Genomic DNA, 23,236 nt, shown 5'->3' with positions numbered 1-23,236 from the left:
ACAATGTACATTTGAAATGTGAAACTGTCACTAAAAACCGCAAGACACTGGCTTAAACAGGCACCAATGAGTATGCAAGAAAAAGCATAGAACCAGCTCCCTACGGTGAGTAAAATGCTCTCAAGAAAACACAAGCACTCTCAAGTGCTAATGACACATAAACCATATGCATCCAAACTCCCACTGGAACTATAATGGTTGTCACTGCTAAAGATGCTCGTAGATCTGCTATGTCGAGAGAATCTGTGAATGTCCTTGTGTGTGTGTAAAAATTTTTATTTGAGAGCTACCTCTAAGAAGCCGTCAAAAGCTATACATAAGCAATACCACATAGAACATACATCATGGCCAGATATGCATATGGAAATCCAAAAATTCTCTCAAAAAATGCATAGAAATGATGTTAATAGCAATTTGTAGCCTCCCTCTCACGAACGACAAACTGTCTCTCTATCTCGCTCTCTACAATGCCAAAGAGCATGTGAAAATCTATACTCGATGTCATCGAAGTCGATGCCAATGCCGGGTGTCACTCCTCTATGGAAGAGGCACCTCACCCATGCATCTGGATGTCGAAGGAGAAGTCGTCGATGCCACAAGCTAGGAAAATGTGTTGTCAATCTCGAGAATTGGAGTGTGTGTGTGTCGTACTATGCACACAATCTCTTTTTTTTGGGTCAAATCCCCTTTATCTTTTTCATTGAGAGTGTGTGTATTTGAGGCCTTCAATGTTGAAGTTGAGGTGAAGCTATCTCTCTCTCTCTCTCTCTCTCTCTCTCTCTCTCAACTCAAATGCACAACCTTCTGTATCAATTTTAGACATAGCTTCACTCTAAAAAAGCTAATGACTTATTCTACAAAGTCGTAGAGCTCAAAGCGACCTCGATTTTGAATAAAAAAGTTTTTCAATCGGAGTTTTGTAGCTCAAGTTATGAGCAAAATAGTGACTAGCTATCAATCTACCCTACATTGAGCAACCTGCTTCTCTCTTTCTTTGAGCACACAGAAAGCTCAATCTCTCACTCCTTATGGATTGGGGAGTTTAGCCCCTTGCCGCCTTGATGCGCGAGCTCGATGTGCCGAGCTCACAATGCTTCCATAGCTATGGAAGCTTTGAGCTTTAATCCATTGCTCATGTGAGGGTGGGAAACGTCGAGAGAGAAGTAGCACTGCAACCTTCGGCTCTGATACCACTTGAAGAGTGCACGATGCGTGTGAGAGATAAGAAGAGCAGACACAGGGTGTTGGTGGAGCTCTTCATGAGGATTCGAATTGCCTCACTACTCCCTTATTGTTTTACATGATCAAAAGAATAGATAAAGTTAGTATGGTCAGTGTGATAGGTGTCCGGCCACTTTGGCCTGAACCCTAACAAATCCTTCTCAGCCATGGAATCTCTTCCTTGCACTAGATGCTACCACAATTCCCCTTTGCAATCTAATCGCCATTCCATGTCGATAGAGAACGAATGATTATAGCAACATCTTGGTTGGCGAAGCTACCATGGCCACTTGCTAGAGCAGAGAGAGAGAGAGAGAGAGAGAGAGAGAGAGAGAGAGAGAGAGAGAGAGAGAGAGGAGAAGAATGCATGTTGGCACCTTCTTACAAGCTCGCCCCCGTTGTAAGAAGTGATGAAAACTAGTCTATGTCCTAATCGCCAAGTATCTATTGGCCAACTTAAAATACTTAGTAATGCAAATACCCATCCCTCTTCTATCTTTGATCGCGCCCTCCTTGCCTTCATGCCCTTGCAGCTACTTTTTTCCCTGGCATCCATCACCACCCACCCACATCGGATGCTGTTTGTGTCACCCCATAGGCCCTAAATCTCCCCAATACCCGCCAACATGCTCGTGACTACCTCTACGATGGTGGGAGGCAGAGAGAGAGAGAGAGAGTAATGTAGATGGGGCATGGTTGGGGCAAGTCTAGGAGCAAACAGAGAAGACGCTATAGGGGACGCAATGTCGATTAGTGTCTTGGGGTGGCAGTAGGCGGTAGGTGAGAGTGAAGTTTTGTTGCAGTTGGACTTGACCAACAAATGAAAAAAGTTATGAGCTTGTTGAAGTTGGAGGAGAGAGACACCATACAGGTAGTTGTATTGCATGGAATGGGAGGAGTTAGAAAGTCCACACTTGCATATAGTGTATATGACCATGAGGTTACATGGATTGGTGACATGACTTGTTCATGCATCAGGTTAAGGCAAGGCTTTATCTTGGTAGAATTGCAAAAGAAAATGATCAAGGATCTTAAGATTGGTGAGGATTTTGAAGAAAATTGTTCTAGTGAGCTTTGGCAAGTTTTGTCAAGCCTTGATCAGTGTGTCTTCATCAACATAGACAACATCCTTGAGATGAAAAATTTAGAAGATTTCCTTCCAACTTTAATGGAGGAAATTAAGTTGCCCAAAGGAAGTCAATTGATGCTTACCACAAGGGATCTCAATGTGTGTTCTAAGGTGTTAGGCAGAAACAAGAGCATAGTTATTTGTACATATCAAGTGGAATGTTTGAATCCAATGGAGGGTAGCCATCAACACAACCCCGTCATTTTTGCTATATCATGTTATGTTCTCACCTCCATTTCAAGTGACGCGCTATCGTTTAATGGGAGAGCCACCATCTCTGGTATGGTGGGTGGTGGGTTCAAGTCGCGCCGGAGTCTTTTTATTCTTGAGAATAAATGGACGGTCCACATTTTCCCAAGATCGTGGACCGTCGATCCCACCTAAGAAGGGGGGTGTCAAATAGTTCCGAGGCTAGTCTATGACATATGTTTGTGACATGTGCCCACCCCCAGGGGCCTAGTTATTTATCACGTGGAATGCTTATCATTCGTGTTTGGATTGATCATTGGAGATAGTAGTAGAGGAGAGAGTGAGAGTGAGAGTGAGAGAGAGATCTAAGGAAAGTTGGCTGGCCGCTGACTGTGCATGCTTTGATATTTGAGGTGTCCACGTCATCAAGTGATGAGGGTTCTTTTGGTACTAGGAAACAGAAGGCTGCGTCGACAAGCCTAGTGCTCTGCAGTGTGCAGGAGATAGAAAGCAAGGCTGTACAGAGAGGGAGAGGGCGGGGGGCGCCCTGCAGCAGGAATCCTGAAGCACATCAAGTTATGAGGGCGCTTCAGGTGCCTCTATTGCAGAGCAAGGCTGTCCCATGTAGCCCCGCATTTGGATCAATGGCCCCTGCTAGAGTTAACCTGCCATTACTGCCACCCACCTCTTCCACCACATGTAGCATCATGTCCAGCAAGGACACATCTCCACATTTCACCCTTTTTGATTCTTCGATGACAGCTTCTAATGCCCTCAATTCCATTTACTCAGCAAGCAGGACTAAGCGCAAGTGTAATCTCCTTCAGCAATTCTCTCGGACTTTGATAACTGCATCGGCTTCAGCTCCTCAAGGAGACGCCCTGGGCAACAATGACGTTCAGTTTTCCTCCGAAGCTGCTTTGCGGGAGATGATGTTACAAAGCAACGTAAGTAACTAGTTTCATTGCTGACTGCTGTCCAGTGCCGGTTGATTCCTTATTAATTTCAATTTTCTTGTGACTTTGCTGCTTTGCGGGAGATGATGTTACAAAGCAACGTAATTAACTAGTTTCATTGCTGACTGCTGTCCAGTGCCGGTTGATTCCTTATTAATTTCAATTTGCTTTGAAAGTCACGTGTCACACGGTATGTGGAGATTGAGTGGCTGCTATATACAACTTGGTCGGAGAGTAATGGCAATTGAACAATCAGTTACTTTGAGCATACTTTGAAGTTTTATTAGATTTGCAAGTAAATAACCAGTCGTGCTGGACATGCTTTAATTTATAATTTATAATAGCTTATACTTGGATATGCCTGAAGGAATTTGAGGAAGAAAGCAACATGCTTGTGAATCCTGCTTCTGTTCTTTTTGATAGGGTAATGTCATGCTTGTCGATTTTTCTGTTAAGTTGTCTGTAAAGGGAAGATTTTATTAGTTATGAGTTACAACTTTATCGCGCAAGCGCAAGGGATTGCAGATATCCTTACGGAAGACTATCTCACGAAATAGAAGGAGGCAGCTGCTGACTGTACGTAGCACGTGTGGACCCATGGTTTTCTCAAAACATGTTACACGGATTGCGAAACAACCAGAATAACTGAAAAAATAACCTATTCACACACACACACACACATGCATGTGCTAAAAAAGTTATTATGTTTTACATTAACATGTATTAATGTCTTGTGAAGCTGAAATATTTCTGGGTAAAAAACTCTATTTCATTTTGGGATTGGTGATGGTGGTTGGAACTTGCGGGCCACATTGTCTAGAAGAGTGGGAACATTGAGTAAGCTCAATTGTAATTACCCGTGGGCCAGATTTTCCACTTGAACACCAAAAATGTACTTAAAGACTTGCATAGAATGGAATAAAATCACACTTCCAAATTCTAGATGATGTGGGAGAGGTCTAGTTGTCAAAGGTGTTGCGGAAAAAGTGAATGGGATGATGATCAAGTCTATAGTTGCAACTGCAAGCAAACCTCCTCGCAAACACGAGCAGCCACCGGATTTTGAATCTACCGTGGTCAATCTCCACCGAATGAGTGTTCAAACTAGGGAAGCCCCTGGGCAGCCTGCCTGCACACAGGAGGAGCAGAGAGGCTAGAGAGAGGTGAATGAGATCGTTAGAGAGAGAGTGGAAATGCTGCCAAAAATCAGCTAAATGCTAGTGAGGGTTCGATCTAGAAAAACGCTAGAAAGAGAGTGAAGTGAAAAACGCTAGGGAGAGTAGATCCCAAAACACTTGGGAACTTGCATCTCACTGATTGAATGAATGTACAAGGCGGGCAAGGTTTTTATATAGGGGCCCTATGTAGTTACCCAACCCATAATAAAGCCCCATAAATGAGGGGCAGCCATCAAAAAATGCCACATCACTAAAAAAATAGTGATGAACCCCGAGAAACCTGAGGAACAGGGGGTGTGCCTCATGCCAACCTACTAGGTGGGCACGTACATGTCTCGCATTGATGGAAAAGGTACATCTATCTCAAATACTGTTGAGCGTAGCCACAATAGCTCTCTCTTTAATTTTGGAGCCACCATCGGACTCAAGATGAAACTCTCCCTCTGCTCGGGATGGGGAACCAATCAAAGAGAGATGGCGTAGAGGGACAATGTTACGGGTTTCAGGGACGGTATTCGCGTCGAGGTCATAAATACATTTGATCAATGCGTTCGTCTGGCGAGTCACAGATTCATTCTCCTTAGAAAGGCGGTCCATGCGTCCGTCTGACCAATCACATATTCATTCTCCCTAAAAATGTGGTCCATGCTAGTCTCTATGTCAAAATCAGAATCCTTTGTGTCATGACTATTTCTCTGTGGTATTTTGCATCTATGCGTGGCATTAGGAACATCCGAGCGACCTTCGGGTCTTGGTCTAACCCTTGATTTTTGAAGGTTACGGTCGAGGCGCCTAAACTCTAGAACAAGATGAAGGAATTGAAGAAAAGTTGGATGATGACATGGCAGTTGCTGTACGGATGTTTGCGTTTTGCGCCCTCTGGTGTAGTGCCTGGTGACGTGGCACTAGTGTACGGACAACCCTATGGGTGCTTGCTTTTGGGACCACACGCTTTTGGACTTGATGCTTTTCATGTACTGCCTTTGGCCAAGGGCCTTCAAATTTGTAAACATGAGTCTCTCTCTGCATTCTACCGCAGGGTGTGTCCAGTTCATCTTCTCACAATTCCGACAACTCTTCCTCTTCTGCATCTCGTTGCTGTACGGATGTTTGCGTTTTGCGCCCTCTGGTGTAGTGCCTTGTGACGTGGCACTACTGTACGGACAACCCTATGGGTGCTTGCTTTTGATACCACACGCTTTTGGACTTGATGCTTTTCATGTATTGCCTTTGGCCAAGGGCCTTCAATTTTTGTAAACATGAGTCTCTCTCTGCATTCTACCGCAGGGTGTGTCCAATTCATCTTCTGACAATTCCGACAACTCTTCTTCTTCTGAATCTAGTGATGAGGAAAGAAAGGGCAAAAAACGATGGAAGAACCAGAGATATGGAAAGAACAAGAAGAAGGCTAAGAAAAGCAAATCCCACCAAAGATCTCGGAAATTTGGTAACAGTTTAGAGGAGGATTCATCCTCTTCTGAGAGCTCGAACTCCGATGACCATATGATTTATCCAAAGAGGAAGCACTTTTATAGAGCCAACCAATATGACTTTCTCAAAGATAAGAGCAAGAAGACCAAAGAATTGAAAGAAGGTGGACGAGCAATAAAATTTGATACCTTTTCAGGTTTTCGAGATGCGCACAAGGCTTTCGCTTTTATTCGACGGTTTAGCTTTTTCTGGAGGGCACTACTTAGAGCACTCCAAGATTAGAAGGGCAACATCCTACTTGAAAAGAAATGCACGGACATGATGGTCCACTCTTCTGTTACGTAAAGAAGCACCGACAAAGTGGCTAAAGTTCAAGAGACTTTTTATTTCCTCGTGGCTCACTCAAGAGTACGAATGTGGCTTGATTACCGCCTGGAATCATCTTCGGATGGCCAAGGCAGATACTTTGGATACTTTTTGTGAGAGATTTTGGGATGTTTTTCTACCTGCCTCATCTTTTAAAAAGATCAGTTTTAAGCAGCAAATCGAGCAATTTTGCCGTGAACTTCTCAAAGAGATACAAGATTATTGCTTATTACAGAAATTTGAGTCCATACAGCAACTGATAAGACATGCTAAGCAAGGGTTTGCTATGCATTGAGGTAACTTGACTTATTCAACAGAACAACTTTCGACGAATGATGACAAAAAAAGAGAAACGAAAGATGCACGTCCCTGACTGATAGAGGAACAGAAAGACGAATACCTCAAAACGGGGAAGTGTTTTGACCGTGGGGAATAAGGACATATATTGGCACGGTGTCCACTGCCTCGGAAAGGCACAAGAATGGGGACGACTGATAGAATGAAATAGAATTGGGTGAGGAGATACTGGATAGAAGATAGAAAAAGATATTGATGTGCTGATAGTATTTTGTTAATGACTTTATGAATGAATAACTTTGAAATAGAAATTCCTGAAGATGACTCTAATTTATGTATGAAGGTTTTTTTTTGGAAGATCTTCTCATTTGTGGACAGATAATGGATGAAATCTAGAATGATATGATGACTATTTTGCATATGAATGCAATTGGGAGCAACGACAACTCCAGAATGAACTCCATCACGATTCGAGATAAGAATCATGAATTTTAAATGATAATGATAATTGACGATGAATGATATGACAGGATACTGTGGTGAGCGCATCAAGAGTTCCCGAGGGATGAGATGGCTACACAACAATAAGATGACTAGACTGAATGATTGAAACACTTTGTTTAGTATGAACTCAGTGTGTGATTGATGAATTGTAATTCCCGAAAATGAATCTGATTTTTGAATACGCACTCACGTGATTGTGTTTGAGTGCAGGATTGAGATGGAATGATTGACGAAATGATTGCAGCATTTTGGTCTTGAGAAATCTATGGACACGATCGCAATAAGAATTAATTAATCCGACATCAGTGAGGTCCGATGTGGATCTAGATGCGATTGCTAAAAATGTTGCTAGGAATCATGGTCCTAGATCTGGATGGAATCTATGTGATATGACTTGAATGTGATGTGAATGTTCAGTGATTGTCGTCTTTGTACAAGTGCTGGATTTGTGTCATCTAGTGCCTCGGTACTTAGAATCAACATCTATTGAACTGGTTTATGGCTTATGTCTGATTTTGCAGGCGTAATCGAGGGTGATTACAATTCTTTCAAGAGGGGAGTATGCCACATACTAAAGGGGTGGCAGAACCGTATGAATAACAGGTTGTACAGACGAGCTTGGAAATGGCGTTGACATGTTGATATGGACTGTCGTACGGATTTCTGTAGAACGTGCTGGCAGGTGTTGAGTGGCAGGCTGTACGGATTTTCGAGATTCACGTTGACTGCTTTTTGGGACCCAATGCTTTTGAGTTTGAAGCTTTTCATGTAACTGCTTTTCAATGGCCAAGGGCCTTTAAATAAGAACCCAAGGCCACTCTCTCTCTCAGTTAGCTGACGAGCTACGGAGCAGAGAGGGCATGTGGGAGTTGTAACTTTGCTCAAGCATTAATATAAAAATAAATACCAAAAGGGGTGCCAGATTTTGGGGCCAATACCTCTGGGCACGGAACCATGCCGGGCCGTGTCGACTCTATTTTAAAAGTGTGATAAAGCTGTGAAGTATTTTAAGTGATTCTCTCGTGTGATGCCATATTTTGACTTGGGGTGTCCAAGTCTTGTAACAGACTACAGTAGCAGAAAGAGTGGCCTTGGGTTCTTATTTAAAGGTCCTTGGCCATTGAAAAGCAATTACATGAAAAGATTCAAACTCAAAAGCACTGGATCCCAAAAATTAGTCAGCGTAAATCGCGAAAATCCGTACAGCTTGTGTCAGCACTTGCCAGCGCTTTTTACGGAAATCCGTACGGCAGTTCACGTCAGCATGTCAACGCTATTTCCGGGCTTGTCCGTACAGTCTATTGTCCTTACTGTTCTGCAACGTCATCAATTTGTGACATCGAGTGCTCCCATTGTTACCCATCGTCAGCTCCATCATCATCTGCGTTTTCAGCCCTGCTTTGTGCGTCGGATCGGCTGCGTTTTTTGCAGCCAGCTTTCAGCCCTTCATTCTTCTCACATCGGGAATGCAAATTAGCACCCGATCTACCCCTTGGTGGCCATCAACAACCCCGCATTGAGATGGATCTAAAGGTAGCTCCAAATTTTGCTACTGGCTGGGAACATGCTTCATTCGGAAGAGTTACTGAAGCACCATTCTCATTTGAGTCAGTAGAGTCTGCATTTGAGATATTGCATTGTGTACATTTCATATAGTCAATCAAAAGCAAATACCACATCGGCAACGGCGTGAGCGCACATCAAAGCAAGGAAAGAAATAAAGATTTGTGGAAGTGTAAAGTCTAGATTTTATCACCATTTCAATTCCGTTGCATCTGTGTCACGTGCACATCTAACCCTATGTGCATGTGGACAAGCTACTTCAGGTCCAGGGTTCAGGTCAGCTTAGGAAGTGTTATGGCACCTTTGTGAGCTTGTGCGCAGGCCGTGCATGTCCAGGTACTTAGAGTAGTTGCATATCCTCCGGTTGCACATAGCAAGACCATCAGCATGACATTCAGTACCCATCATGAGCATTTTACAGTGCACAAAACCCATTTTTCCTATTTTATCCATTTTATTAATAAGTGACTTTGTTGGGAAATTGGGTAGGGCAAATTTACTAAGTCCTATAATAGAAACCTAGAGCTAGCACTTTCTGGTAGAAGAGGCAACAGGAGTTCACCAACTTACAATGCACCTTCTCAGTAAGACTGGCAGGTGACCTAGCGTTTCCAGCCAACAGCAGATCAAGACTAGCGTTTTGGCAGGAGATCAGGCCTAGCGTTTTTCTAGAGCAGTTTCAGCCCTTGCGTTTTGCAGATGACCAGATCAGCCTGGCGTTTTTGCATATCCCAGATTCAACATGGCGTTTTTGCATTCTTGCAGATCGCATCAGCGTTTGCAGATTCCTGGCGAGAGATCAGCCCCCAATCATTAGTGTTTCAGTTTTCAGCACTTAGACTCCGCAAGATCAGCCCCAAACCTCGCAGATCTCACCTACCCGCAGCAGATTCTCACCGCACAGTCAGATCAGCCAACGTTTTCAGTTTCAGCCCGCTGTCCGCAGATTTCAGCATTTGCGTTTTCAACGCATCGTCGCCCTCGCCGTCCTCGCCGACACAAGTGTCAGAATTCCCTCGCCGACACAGTGTCAGAATTCAGCAGTTAGTAGATTTGTAGAATTCAGCCCTTAGCGTTTTCAGATTTCAGCCCCCGTCTCGTCGTCGTCATCATTGTCGTCGACATCGTCAGCAAGTCCATTGCATTTAGACCATTGTACCAGAATTGTGCAATCAATAGCATAAACCTCTCGCCATAGAGAGAGGGGGGCCGTTGGAGGAGGGTTTGACAACCGTCTGGTGTCGTATTCTCTCTCTCTCTCTCTCTCTCTCTCTCTCTCTCTCAGTCTCAGCACCTTCATTCACAGTGTTATTCACTTTGTTTGTGATCATTTGCACTCTCTCACTAAAGGAATGGGAGGCTCTCCTTTCCGTAAGTAAAAGAAACCCTTGAGTACAATTTGGAGCACTAATCTTGAGCAAAGTTCAACATTCACTTCCGTTGCACCTTACATTGGTATCAGAGCTTTTGCAGTGTTTTGCACTCAAGAAAAGAACCACAAGAAATTTTTTGCTTGTTGCGGTCACACGTAACCCAAGTTCACTTGGGCGTGTCGATTCTTAATCGTGTTTTTGAAGAGTGACAGGTAAACCAAGAAAGAAGGGCTTGTTCGGCCTCCCCTCGTTCCTCTTTTCACTCATTGAGAGCGGAGCGTGCACTTAGCGGCCGGCCAATCGATGTGAGGTGGGAAAAAGCAACCTTGGTGTGAGCGGAAGGCCGCCAAGGGGTGCGCCTACAGGGAAGAGTCGAGCTTGGGTAAGAGAAAAGCCTTCTCTAACACAGATTGCAAGCTAAAGGAAGAACCTGAAGAACGCGAACCTCAAGGACTCAAGAACCTCAAGAACCCAAGAACTACAAGACTCAAAGTTCCTCGTGAACTTAAGTACCCAAGATCTCAGTGTATGGTCATCACCCAAAGCGGAATGGATACTTTGCATGAAGGTGATGAGCATGGAGGTGGCAAAGAAGAATTTTCCCCACCAGGAGGTTTTTCCGACCCTCCCCCTTCCCCATCTACGCCAAGGGTTGCACCAAATCCTATGGAGGCTATGGTCAAGACGATGTGGACATGATGTTACAACAAGAAGCGCAACGCGCCGCCTTGGATCGCGAGCGCGAAGAAAGAAAGGCAGCCTTGGATTGCGAGCGTGAGCAAGCGCGCTTTGCGGCCGAGGAAAGAAAGACAACCTTGGATCGCGAGCGTGAGCAAGCGCGCTTGGCGGCCGAGGAAATAAAGGCAATCTTGGATCGCGAGCGCGAAGAAAGAAAGGCATAATTGAATTGCAAGTGCAAAGAAAGACGGTTAGCCTTGGAGCGTGAGTGCAAGCAAGCGCGCTTGGCCGCCGAAGCCAAACCAGCGACTTTGGAGTTAGAGCGTGAGGCGCAGAGTGTCACGTGACACATCCAACCTTATGTGTCCATGGACAAGCTACAGCATGACCAGGGTTCAGTCAGTCAAGTCAGTCTAGAATAGGAAGTGATCTGGCACTTTTGTGAGTCTGTTCGCAGATCGTGCATGCCCAGTCACTTAGTGTAGATGCATATCCTCTGGTTGCACACAGCATGATCATAAGCATTCCCATCAGAATCCATCAGAATCCTTCAAGGGAATTTTCCAGTGATTTTAGCCTATTTTCCCTACTTTTGACATTTTTCACTTATTATTTTTAAGTGACTTTTGTTGGAAAGTAGGTAGGGCAAATTGAGTAAGTTTGTATATAAGCAAACCTAGACTTGCACTAATTGGCAAAAGAGGCAGCAGGAGCACCAATGCTCAAAGGCAACTTCTCAGCAAGAACCTCCCTTCATCACCGCAAGACAACCTCAGCAGTTAGCGTTTTTATCAGCAAGAATCATCGCCAACAGTCCCAGCACTTGGCGTTTTCAGCCTCAGTACCCATCGACAGACAGTCCCAACCCTAGCGTTTTTGATCCCAGCATTTGCCGCAACAGATCTCAGCCCTTGGGCGCTTTCAGCAGGCCTTTTGTCGCCCCCTTGCATGGCGATTTTCAGCAGATGAAGCACCAACAGATTTCAGCCTTAAAGACCAACAGATTTCAGCCCTAAAGACCAGCAGTTTTCAGCCATTAAGAACCAGCCCATTTCAGCGTTTTTGGTGCCAGAACATATCAGCCATCAGCGTTTTTGGGACAGCAGCGAATCAGCGACAGAATTCAGCTATTAGGGTTTTTGGACAGCAGATAGGAAGCGTCAGTTTTCAGCCCTTAGATCGGTCTCGCCATCCCCGTCGTCGTCATCGATCTAGCCTAGACTTGCATCAGTTACATGCATTCAGTTTGTACCGGTTTGTGCAATCAATAGTAGACCACTCTCGCCGACGAGAGTGGGGCCTTTGGAGGAGGGTTTTACAACGTCTCTAGTGTCGTATTCTCTTCTCTCTCTATCTCTCAGTCTCATACACTTTCACGCACAGTGTCCATTCACTTTGTTTATGATCATTGCACTCTCTCATTAAGAACGGAAGGCTCTCCCTTCCATAAGAACAAAAGGAACCTTGAACACAGTTTGGAGCACTCATCTTGAGCAAAGTTCAAACATTCATTCCGTTGCACCTTACGTTGGTATCAAAGCTTTGGCAGTGTTTTGTATCACTCAAGGAAAGAACCACAAGAATTTTTTTTGCTTGTTGTGGTCGCACGAACCCAAGTTCGCTTGGGCGTGTCGATTCCTAATCGTGTTTTTGAAGAGTGATAGGAATCCCAAGAAAGAAAGGCTTGTCCAGCCTCCCCTTGTGCCTCTTTTCACTCATTGAGAGCGGACCGTGCACTTAGCGGCCGGCCAATCGACGTGAGGTGGGAAAAAGCAACCTTGGTGTGAGCGCAAGGCCGCCAAGGGGTGCGCCCGCAAAAAAGAGCAGAACTCGGGTGAAGAGAAGATCCTTCTCAAACACAGATTGCAAGCAAAAGAAAACCTCAAGATCCTCAAGAACCCAAGAACCCGAGACCCTCAAGAACCCAATTTCCTCGTGAACTTAAGAACCCAAGAACCTCAAGACCCGCAAGAACCCAAGTTCCTTGTGAACCTAAGAACCCAAGACCACAAGAACCCACAAGAACCCAAGACTTCAGTGGATGGTCATCACTCGAAGCGGAATGGATACTTCGTTTGGAGGTGATGAGCATGAGAGAGGCGAAGAAGAATTTTCCCCACCAGGAGGTTTTTCCGACCCTCCCCCTTCCCCATCTACGTCAAGGATTGCACTAACTCCTATGAAGGAGTTGCCGCAATTGTTTATGGACAAGAAGTTAGACCGAAAAACAGAAATAGAGCGTGAACACGAAGAAGAGATGGCAGCCATAGAGCGTCAATACACAGAAAAAGTGGCAGCCATACATCGTGAGAACAAAGAAAGACAAGCCAAATTGGATCGCGAGAACAAAGCAAGACAAGCAGAATATGACCGCGAGACAAAAGCACGACAAGAGAAGAGCGATCAATACATGAAAGAATTCTTGCGACTCTTTTCTCAAGTTCAGGCACAGATGCAAGAGATTCGGGAAAAGGAGACTCTCAATCTCTTCTTCTCGAAAGCATGATACACATGATTTGCGTAATGATGATTTGAATGATAATGATAAGCACGATGATTTGAATGACAATGACAAGCATGATGATCAAGATGTGATTTCTCACAAGCATGACGATTTGCATGAAGATGATGTGATTGTTCACAAGGATGATGTGTTAGTTGATGCTTTTTCTAGTGAAGCTAACCTTGTTGCAGATTCGGTCAATCACGAAAAACCGATCTTGTCTCTTGAGCCTAGGTCCAAAGAACCCCCTCGGGAAGAACCGATCTTGACTCTCGGGCCTAGGTTCAAAGAACCCTTACAGGAAGTACTATGTGTTCGCATGATTAGTACGCACGCATTGATCGAGTGTTTCATTTGTGATCGTTTCCTGTATTTTCGTAAGCATCTTTATGTGATCCCTTTTCCTAGGCATGACATATTGTACGTTGAGCACGTTTCACTCATGAATGAGCACGAATGTATGCGGATTGTTCATGAAAAGCTGAAAAGTATGCATTCAAGGAAGTCACATTCCATGTCTCTTCCTTGGCATGACACAGTACCCGAAAGAGCACATGAAAGTATGAGCACCAAGCAGGCGCATTTCCGTTGTGAATTGCCACAATTGATTGCTTTAGATCATAAGAGAAAGGTTCGATCTCATTGTTTGTGTGTGTGTGGTGAACGGTTTGGTACTCCGTCTCCTTGTTCATCTACATTGCATGCACAATCTTTTAAGAAGAAGAGATTTTTTCCACTCACTTTACATGGAATCGGTATGTTCATGGTTTTGTGTTGGAAGTGATTTCAGGAATTTTCAGCCATGGAGATTCTTGAAGAAGAAAGAAGCATGACACTCGACGAAGTTGAAGCATCGAAGGAGCCACAGAAGACTTTGTGTCGCTTTCGGCGCGGCCCAGAGAAGCAAGCGTTGCAGACCTTTTTGAAGTTCAAGTACCGCACAACCCACACATCAGAGTGGGCCGGCGAAGAGTCCCTTCCAGGATTTCGGATGTTGTTGGCGATCTCCCTCGACGCCATATAGTTCGGTACCAGTACCTCACTTTGAAAAGGAGGGGATGTTACGTGACATATCCAACCATATGTGTCTGTGGACAAGCTATAGCATGACCACGGTTCAGTCAGTCAAGTCAGTCTAGAATAGGAAGTGATCTGGCACTTTTGTGAGTTTGTTCGCAGACCGTGCATGCCCAATTACTTAGTGTAGATGCATATCCTCTGTGTTATGTCCCGCTCACAGGAGAGGGGATCTAGCCCTGATGTCGTCGGGATGGGCGCCCAGTGTCCGGGCAGACGTAGTGTGAACACGGCCAGTGTGGCCGGCCATTATTATAAAAGGGAGGCCAAGGCCTCATTTACAATTATCGACCCCACTGGCAGAGTGCTAGTGGTTAGCCCGCGAGGCTAGGAGTGCGCGAGGTCACCTCGAGGAGGTGAGGCCGGGTGGTATGGGACGCCCGGTCTTACAGGTGCACGCCTACGTCCTCGGACGCTAGCCCCAGCACGGGGAAGTTGCCGGATGGTGGCTACGGTCGGGTGGTTTGTCCGGCGTGTATCTGTAGGTGGTCTGTGTGGCCGGGAGATCCTATCTCCTTGTTTGTTTCATGGTATCAGAGCCGGCTTGGTTGCACGAAGGACCGTGTGCACACCTACGGAACGGTTCGGGTCGGAAAACCTCAATTTTGCATAATTTTTAGTGGTTAAATTGCTTAAATTACCTACTTTTCTTCTCGAAAGCATGTTTGCAGGTAAACAATAAAGTTCGATTGCTGATTTTTTGATGAAATTCAGCAATTCAATAGGTGGGAGTGTTGAAAATCAGAGGATTCTTATCGAATTTACTAGTTCTCAATCGAAACTAATGTATTTTATCATTAATTTGCTGTTTTGGATTAAAATTCAGCATATGATATACTTTTATATCTCTCTCTAAATTCCTCTCTCTGTAAGTCTCTCTGTGCGAAGAGAGAGAGAGAGAGAGAGAGAGAGAGAGAGAGAGAGAGAGAGAGAGAGAGAGACAGTTTGCGCAAGGAGAGAGAGAGAGCCAGCGTGGCCTCTCTCGCGTGGGTTGCACAAGCGGGCAGTCTTCTTTCGTGTGTGAACCACAAGCGGACACAAGTCCCACTGCCTCCCTCTTTCTCCACGTGTCGTTTATCTGCCAGCGCTGCCTTCGAAGAAAAACCCACGCTGATGGTTTTATTTTTTAACGTTGGCACTTAAGAGTTGAAAACGCTGTTACTTAAGAGTTGAAACGCTGTCACTTAAGAGTTTATTTAAGTGGCCTTTTATTTTAAATGGCTAGGACCTTTTTTTTAAAGGCCAAAGTTTGAAATTGTAAGTTATTAAAAAACTCCCTTACAGAGTTGCAGAAACTTACAGAGACCTTATTTCTTCAGTCTCCTGCTTCTTTCTCGCGCTTCCTCTCTCACACTTGCTCGCGCTCTCGCGCTCGCGCCATCACTTGCTCGCATTCAGACGCTCACGCCGACGCGTAGAGCTCTTCAAACTTCGACTTTTCGCGACCGAAAAGTGAAGAAAAGGCTCGGTTTTGCGTGAATTTTTCACGCACTTTGCCATGGATTCCTCCAGCTTTGATGTGCAGCGTGACGACGCGCCAGGTAACATCCAAATTCCATTCACGCATGCTCTCTACACATGGATTACAAGCACTTTCCAGAGTTTCGACCAGCGTGTTACCGCTCTGGAAAACGCGAATGTTCAGACGAACCTTCGCTTGGCCTCTCTCGAAGGGGTCGTACAGGGGCTCAGTTCCCGACTTTCTACTCTCGAAAATATGGCTCAGTCGACGACTGCGCGTATTTCCGAGGGGGAAACCTATCTCCAGCAATTGCGGATACAGATTGCTGCTTTTGGGCGTTCGCAGGGTGGTCCGACTGCCACAATTCCGTACAAAACTACAAATTTCTCAGGTGAAGAGAAGGAGTGTAGGAATTGGCCGTAAATAATTGGTTGCACCAGTGGACCACATGCTTTGATCTCCATGGGGAGCATGATGAACGGAGGATTCATACGATTCCTCTCTATCTGCGCAGCAAGGCGCTTACCTGGTGGCGTGACATGACAGAAAAGTCTACGACGTGGGCTGATTTTTGTGTGAAATTCAAGAGGGATTGCGCTAAAATGGACCCTTTAAAAGCCTATGCCAAACTGCAGAGTCTTTCGATGAAAACTCTGTCTTTTGATAAGTATACGACGGCTTTCAAAGAGGTGCTCACCTTCTGCAAGGTGGATTCCACGCATGCCGTGCACATGTACTTGTTGGGGTTACATAAAGATTACCGTTGGGCCTTGATCAAGGACAAAGCCCCGACTGATGTCGAGGATGTAGTGGCAAAGGCCAGGACGTTCCATTTAATAAATGGAGCGAATTATGAGAAGAAACGAACTGCAGACCATCAATCCGGTGAGGGTGCTTCAAGGAAGCGACCCTGATTCTAGCATAAGTCCAAATCACCGCCGAGATCTTCTCAGGAGAAGAAAAAAGCCAGGAATGCTTCAGTTGCTGATGCAGTGAAGAAGGGGGCTTGCTTCGGATGTGGCCAGACGGGTCACCACCCTAAGAAGAAGAAGACGCAGAAACCGCAAGGCCGTCCTTCGGTTCAGATTCACGAGATCTCAAGTAACTCTGATGTTGTTCAAGTTGAAATCCATCATTTAGCGCACAGTTCATGCACTAATTGTACTTTTAGCACCAAAGTGTTTCGTAAGCACGATCTTCTCCGTTTTCCCGGGAAGATCAATGGTCACGACGTGACCGTACTCCTTGATAATGGAAGCTCACACAAATTTGTGGATACAAAATTGGTGCAGAAACTGAACCTGCGGACGCAGGATAGTGACCATGAGTATCGAGTGAAGATGGCTCGTGGCGTGGATACGGATGTATGGAATCGGATGGTTCCAGATTTGTCGCTCGAGCTGGCTGATTACAAAGAGAACCTGGACTTCCACATCATGCGCCTGGACTGAGCAGATGTTATTTTAGGAATTCCATGGTTTTACGATAAACAAGACTCATTGTATATAGACTATGTACATCACTCTCTTGGTTTTTGTTAAGCAGAACATGCCTCATGTATCTGCGTCGCTTTGTAATCAGAAGTCCGTAAATAATGGTTTTGCAATACTAGTTGTTACTGCTTTGGAAATGTATAAAGAAATAAAGTCTTCTGATGTTGACTTTTATCAATGTGTACCATTTGCTTGGTTTGATTCATTAGTGCTTGGTACTTCTGTCACTGAATTTCGTAAAAATGTTTCATGTTCTTCTGGTGAACTTGGGGATTCCGACGAATCCAACCTTATCCGAGAAATCATGACTGATTTCAAGGATGTTTTTCCTGATAATCTACCTCCTGGCTTGCCGCCTTCGAGAGGAGTCGATCATGGCATTGAGTTGGTGGTTGGTAGTCAGCCCTTCTCAAAGCAACCCTATCGGTTTAGTAAAACTGAGGAGGACGAGATTCAGCGACAGCTGAAGGATTATCTCGACAGGGGTTTTGTTCGGCCTAGCAAATCCCCGTGGGGAGCGCCAGTGCTACTTTCTCGAAAGAAGGATAACACTATGCGCTTCTGCGTGGATTACAAGGGGTTGAAGAAGCTCACTGTTAAGAATAAGTATCCGCTCCCGCGCATGGACGATCTGATAGATCGGCTCCATGGAGCGTTGTATTTTACGAAGATAGGCCTGCGATCAGGCTATCATCAAATACGGATCAAACTGGAAGATATTCCTAAGACAGGCTTCCATACGCGCTATGGTCACTACGAGTTTTTGGTCTTGCCTTTTGGTTTGACCAATGCTCCGGCTACGTTTCAGCAGATGATGAATGATCTGTTGAGACCATTTTTAGGCAACTTCGTTGTTGTATTTCTTAATGATATCTTGATCTACAGCCGAAGTTTGTCTGAGCATCTAGTGCATATACGCACTGTTCTCGAAGTACTGAGAACTGAGAAGCTTTACGCTAAAGCTTCTAAGTGTGAATTCTTTAAGGAAGAGCTTCTGTACTTGGGTCACATCATTACTCGCGATGGAATTCGCGTCGACCCTGAAAAATTGGATAAAGTGCGAAATTGGCCCATTCTGAACAATGTGCGCCCAGTAAAGTCCTTTTTGGGCTTTACTGGATTCTTTCGCAAGTTTATCAAGGATTACTCTAAAGTTGCTGCTCCGCTTATGGTAACATGATATGTACTTTTGGCTGCTCCAAGTTGATGACATTGACTACCCACTAGCAATTTACTACTGCTATGTTGAGGTGCTCGGTGCTCTTCTAACTATTGTTGGAAGTTATTGTTTTGCATCAAGTTGGACTAGGTGGCAAGGTATATGTCATTGGGACAATAGCCGCTTATTGAAACAAGATAAAATTGTGAAATTTCTCTCCCCATGCATGCGCATCATAGAGAAAAGGAATGCATTGTAGAAAATAATTTTGCAACATATGCTCTCTCCAAGCTTCTTCGCAGGTGGGTTTTTGTCAAATCTCGCTCAAGCTTCTAGTCAAGGAACGCCAAGCTCGTGATTTCCTATATGACATGCAGGAAATGCTTGAATTGGCTAATGATAGTACAAGAACGGCTTGTGATCGAGTCACTACTTATGCTAATCAAAAGAGGTCTCCAAGGACTCTAGATGTGGGACAATGGGTTTATATGAAAATATCCAAGGATTCCAAGACTATGCGAACAGGAAAGCTGTCACGTGACACATCCCAACCCTACGTGTCCGTGGACAAGCTACACCACAGCAGGGTTCAGTTAGTCCAGTCAAGTCTAGATTAGCAGTGATCTGGCACTTTTGTGAGTCTATTCGTAGACCGTGCATGCCCAGTCACTTAGCATAGATGCATATCCTCCGGTTGCACACAGCATGATCATCAATATTCCCTTCAGAATCCATCAGATTCAATCAGGGGAATTTTCCAGTGCATTTAGCCTATTTTTCTATTTTTGGTTATTTTCACTTATTATTTTTAAGTGACTTTCCAACAAAAGTAGGTAGGGCAATTTTGCTAAGTTAATATATAAGCAAACCCAAGTTAGCAGTAATTGGCAGAAGAGGCAGCAGGAGCTTCCCGCTCAACAGGCAACTTCTCAGCAGTAAACCTCCCCCCCCCCCCCCCCCCAGCGTTTTTGGACCTCCACCTTCGCGGGCATTTCCAACAGATTTCCATCGCCATCCTTTCCCTCCCTTGGGCGTTTCCTCCCATAGCAAAAGCATTGCCATCAAGTTGCATTGCCTGGCGTTTTTCCCACAGCACCATTCAGCCAAGCGTTTTCTTTGCAAAAACGCTACACCATCAGCCAGCGTTTTTCCTTGCAAAAACGCCAGCAAACCTCAACCACATCAGCGTTTTTGAGATTCAGCCCCAATCTGCAGCAGAGACATAGCGTTTTCAGCCTATGGTACCGCAACAGATCAGCCCCAAGTTGGTTGTAGAAGGACCTTCATATTCAGCCACCGAACAGTCCCGAATTTCAGCGATTAGAAGATCACAGATTTCAGCCATCAAGTCATCGTCTTCATCACCGTCGTCATCGGCACAGTCCAACTTGCATCGTCCATTGCATTAAAAAAAAAAAAAAAGAGTGGGGCCTTCGGAGGAGGGTTTTACAACCTCTCGGGTGTCGTATCTCTTCTCTCTCCTTCTCTCAGTCTCATTCACTTGCACGCACAATATCCACTCACTTTGTTCGTGATCATAGCACTCTCCATAAGACGGAAGGCTCTCTCCTTCCCTAAGAACTAAAAGGAACCTTGAGCAATAAAGATCACTAATCTTGAGAAAATACAACATTCATTCCGTTGCACCTTACAAAAGCATTATAAGCTTTCAGCTAGATATTGTGGTTCGTTCTTGATCACAAAGAAAATTGGCCAAGTTGCCTACAAACTGGCTCTTCCTTCGGATGTTAGTGTACATCCAGTGTTTCATGTTAGCCGCCTTAAAATGAAATTGGGCGAAGCTGATGTTGTGGTGCCTATCGAGGAAAATGTATGGCAAGATATGCAAACTGAGTATATTCCTCAAGAACCAGAAGCAGTTTTGGATCATCGTACCCATCATTCTCGCCAAAAGGCTTATGACGAGTACTTAATTAAATGGAAGGGTCAATCTGAAAGGTTTGCTACTTGGGAACCTGATAGAGCTTTGAAGGCTCAGTATTCCCACTTCATTGATGAGGACATCAGTGGTTCTTAAGGGGGGAAGTATGTTATGTCCCGCTCACAGGAGAGGGGATCTAGCCCAGATGCCGTCGGGATGGGCGTCCAGTGTCCGGCCGGACGTAGTGTGAACACGGCCAGTGTGGCCGGCCATTATTATAAAAGGGAGACCAAGGCCTCATTTACAGTTATCGACCCCACTGACAAAGTGCCAGTGGTTAGCCCGCGAGGCTAGGAGTGCGCGAGGTCACCTCGAGGAGGTGAGGCCGGGTGGTATGGGACGCCCGGTCTTACAGGTGCACGCCTACGTCCTCGGACACTGGCCCCAGCACGGGGGAGCTGTCGGATGGTGGCTATGGTCGGGTGGTTTGTCCGGCGTGTATCTGTAGGCGGTCCGTGTGGCCGGGAGATCCTATCTCCTCGTTCGTTTCACTCTGGTTGCACACAGCATGATCATAAGCATTCCCATCAGAATCCATCAGAATCCTTCAAGGGAAATTTCCAGTGATTTTAGCAAAATTTTTTCCTATTTTTGACATTTTTCACTTATTATTTTTAAGTGACTTTTGTTGGAAAGTAGGAAGGGCAAATTGAGTAAGTTTGTATATAAGCAAATCTAGACTAGCACTAATTGGCAGAAGAGGCAGCAGGAGCACCAGTGCTCAACAGACAACTTCTCAACAAGAACCTCCCTTGGTGGCGTTTTCTCCTCCAAGCAGACTCCCCTAGCCCTAGCGTTTTTCATCAAGGCATCACTGCAAGACAACCTCAGCAGTTAGCGTTTTCATCAGCAAGAACCATCGCCAAAAGTCCCAGCACTTGGCGTTTTTAGCCTCAGTAAAACGCCTCAGTACCCATCGACAGACAGTCCCAACCCTAGCGTTTTTGATCCCAGCATTTGCCGCAACAGATCTTAGCCCTTGGGTGCTTTCAGCAGGCCTTTGTCGCCCCCTTGCATGGCGATTTTCAGCAGATGAAGCACCGACAGATTTCAGCCTTAAAGACCGGCAGATTTCAGCCCTAAAGACCAGCAGTTTTCAGCCCTTAAGAACCAGCCCATTTCAGCGTTTTTGGTGCCAGAACATTTCAGCCATCAGCGATTTTGGGACAGCAGCGAATTAGCGACAAAATTCAGCCATCAGCGTTTTTTGGACAGCAGATAGGAAGCGTCAGTTTTCAGCCCTTAGATTGGTCTCGCCATCCCCGTCGTCGTCATCGATCTAGCTTAGACTTGCATCAGTCACATGCATTCAGTTTGTACCAGTTTGTGCAATCAATAGTAGACCACTCTCACCGACGAGAGTGGGGCCTTTGGAGGAGGGTTTTATGTCGTCTCCGGTGTCGTATTCTCTTTTCTCTCTATCTCTCAGTCTCACACACTTTCACGCACAGTGTCCATTCACTTTGTTTATGATCATTGCACTCTCTCATTAAGAACGGAAGGCTCTCCCTTCCATAAGAACAAAAGGAACCTTGAGCACAGTTCGGAGCACTCATCTTGAGGAAAGTTCAAACATTCATTCCGTTGCACCTTGCACAGAGAGACCAACGCATGCAAGAGTTGGTCCTATAGGTACTTACCTTGAAACCCGAGCCGGTCAAAGATGTTGTTAGTTTATTAAGTAGCTCAAGCGGAGATTCGGACTCCAACAACCCCGTCACTGAGAAGTTGACGTTCAGTAAGGATGACGGTAAGATGGATGCTACTATTATTCATTCTTGGCGGCATCAATTTAATGCTTACTTTGCGACAACTAAGAAGACAGGAAATAGCAAGGTTTTCACGGCAGCCATGTACCTTGCCAGTGATGCCATTAATTGGTACCACGCATGACAAGTCACAGTTGACTGCGCACCTAGAGGATGCGAAGAAGGCGCGCCCCTTTTCTTCAATTGGGCCTACTTCCAAGACAAGCTCAAGGCACGGTTTATGCCACCTCAGTACCTAGCACGGTTGAAAGACGATTGGCGCGGTCTCAAGCAAAATTATATGTCAGTTATGTTTTTCTCTAATTGTGTTTTGCAGTTCGGCACCCAATTATGCAAATTGGATGATGAGCGCAAAGAGGCATTCCTTTATGGATTGGACGAGTATATCAAGTTTGATGTCGAAGTACTCGATCCAATCGATCTCAACAAGGCAGTCGCGATTGCTCTCGCACAGGAGATGAAGCACAATAAGGGAAAGCCTAAGGAGAACAACTTTTCTCACAGTACCTTCAGACTCCTCAGAACCCACAACACAGTAAGAACAGTAAGAATGGTAAGAATGGTAACTCTTCTAGCCAATCTTCCTCTAGTCCTTCAGAAAAGAACTCTCAAAATGAATCTAAGGGTAAAGCTAACATACCTGCTAAACCTAAGCTCACCCCAGATGAAAAAGTTGCACAAGGAGGATACATAACGGCAGACGAACAAGTTATTTATTCTAAGGAAGGTCGATGTTATCACTGTCACGTCAAGGGTCATATAAAGAAAACATGTCCTGAGATTGAATCTAATGAATCTAAACTACCCACAGAACCCACATCCTCTGTTAATGCCATAAATGAGAACACTCGTGTGTCCCAAGTTTCTCATGATCCTCTCATTGATGAGTCTCTCATGAAGTGTTATGATCATGTGAATGGTCAACACATGGTGGTCTTGTTTGATT

At 45.1% G+C, this 23,236-nt stretch overlaps 1 protein-coding gene across 2 annotated transcripts in view; it reads left to right on the top strand.

The window, feature by feature from the left end:
• The first annotated feature begins 2,955 nt into the window (after nt 1-2,955).
• Nucleotides 2,956-23,236, top strand: part of LOC147456772 (beta-amylase 3, chloroplastic-like) — a 53,634-nt gene continuing 33,353 nt past the window's right edge. Inside the window, exon 1 of one of the 2 annotated variants that reach the window (XM_086511912.1) lies at nt 2,956-3,486. In XM_086511912.1, the coding sequence (XP_086368038.1) occupies nt 3,118-3,486 (369 nt within the window). In that variant the 5' untranslated portion in view covers nt 2,956-3,117. Of the gene's footprint in view, nt 3,487-3,569; nt 3,597-23,236 lie in introns of those variants that run through there. The other variant, XM_086511911.1, reaches the window with a different exon arrangement.

Source organism: Adiantum capillus-veneris, chromosome 5 (assembly GCF_014529385.1).
Source record: "Adiantum capillus-veneris isolate H3 chromosome 5, ASM1452938v2, whole genome shotgun sequence".
Lineage (NCBI taxonomy): Eukaryota > Viridiplantae > Streptophyta > Polypodiopsida > Polypodiales > Pteridaceae > Adiantum > Adiantum capillus-veneris.
The sequence above is the reverse complement of the archived record's forward strand: the minus strand, read 5'-3'. Positions and strand labels throughout refer to the sequence as shown.